The sequence below is a fragment of the Nicotiana tabacum genome, chromosome 16 (assembly GCF_000715075.1).
Source record: "Nicotiana tabacum cultivar K326 chromosome 16, ASM71507v2, whole genome shotgun sequence".
NCBI lineage: Eukaryota > Viridiplantae > Streptophyta > Magnoliopsida > Solanales > Solanaceae > Nicotiana > Nicotiana tabacum.
This window is the reverse complement of record NC_134095.1, coordinates 18930002-18931513: the sequence shown is the minus strand read 5'-3', so window position 1 is coordinate 18931513 and position 1512 is coordinate 18930002. Positions and strand designations below refer to the sequence as shown.

General features: G+C 40.7%; 1 protein-coding gene across 1 annotated transcript; it reads left to right on the top strand.

Moving 5' to 3' along the window:
• Nucleotides 1–366: 366 nt before the first annotated feature.
• Nucleotides 367–1255, top strand: LOC107761653 (zinc finger protein ZAT10-like). Its single transcript, NM_001324724.1, is given in 2 exon segments — nucleotides 367–898; nucleotides 900–1255. Coding segments are annotated over 2 exon segments (759 nt in total). The 5' UTR covers nucleotides 367–423; the 3' UTR covers nucleotides 1184–1255.
• Nucleotides 1256–1512: the final 257 nt, after the last annotated feature.

The window sequence follows — 1512 nt, the reverse complement described above, 5'->3', positions numbered from 1 at the left end:
ATGAGCGGGTTAATAATCGGCTTAACTTTGCGCGGATTGGACAGGTCAAATGAGTTTGGACTCAAATTACCTATCTAGATTAAGAGTGAAATATTTAGATATATTTAATAAATTGTTATAAAAATATATAATCTAAGCAAAATTTAGTGGATTGGTCCGAACCCATATCTAGTTGTCCAGTTCCGCCTCTCAAATACTCCCTTTTTCCAACGTGCTCCACTCCCCCCTTTCCAATTTTAATATCTTTCAATTCAATTACTTGAGTAACCATCTCACTTCTTTCTCCTTCCCACGCAACTTCGCTTATTTCCCCCTTTATATATCCCACACACTTTCTTCTTCACACTCATTCACTCACAAAATCTTCTCTATCTCTTCTCTACTTACAACATATTCAGAATTCAATCAAATAATAATATAGCTATGGCACTTGAAACTTTGAATTCTCCAACTACAACAACTCCACCAACTTTCCAATTTGAGAACAACGGCCAGCTTCGTTACCTTGAAAATTGGACTAAAGGTAAAAGATCAAAAAGGCCTCGTAGTATGGAACGACAGCCTACTGAAGAAGAGTATTTGGCTCTTTGTTTGATTATGCTAGCGCGAAGCGATGGTTCTGCTAATCAGGAGCAGTCTCTAACACCACCGCCAGCACCAGTGATGAAAATACACGCGCCGCCGGAGGAGAAGATGGTGTACAAGTGTTCAGTTTGTGGTAAGGGTTTTGGATCTTATCAAGCTTTAGGAGGACACAAAGCTAGTCACCGGAAACTCGTCGCCGGCGGAGTAGGAGATGATCAGTCAACTACCTCCACTACCACTAACGCGACGGGAACTACTAGCTCCGTTAACGGTAACGGTAACGGAAGCGGAAAAACTCACGAGTGTTCCATTTTGCCACAAGTGTTTTCCTACTGGACAGGCTTTGGGTGGACACAAAAGGTGTCACTACGACGGCGGTAACAGTAACGCTAGCGTTAGTGTAAGCGCTAGCGTTGGCGTGACGTCATCAGAGGGTGTCGGGTCCACTGTGAGTCACCGTGACTTTGACTTGAACATTCCGGCGTTGCCGGAATTCTGGCCGCGATTTGGTTTCGGCGAGGATGAAGTGGAGAGTCCTCATCCGGCGAAGAAATCGCGGCTATCTCTGCCTCCAAAATTTGAATTATTCGGGGAATAGTGAGACTTTTGATTTGGTTACTTGAAGATGGGATTCAGGAATTTTGTAGACAATTGATGTAATATTTTTCTTTAGTTTCTTCCTTTTCTTATTGGGTGGGTGAATTTTTTTACTTGTTATCTGTAAATAGACCTAGTTATAGCGAATATTCAATTGATTGATTTAATTTTTTGTGGAATTGCTTTGGCCACGCTATTTTTCTTTTGCACTTTGGTTTCTCTGATTTAATTTTTGCTAATCAAACTAAATTAAGTAGGCAGTATTCAATCTCGTTCTGAATTCTCTTTTCATATTTCTAAATCGAGTTATAATTACTACACAATTAATGC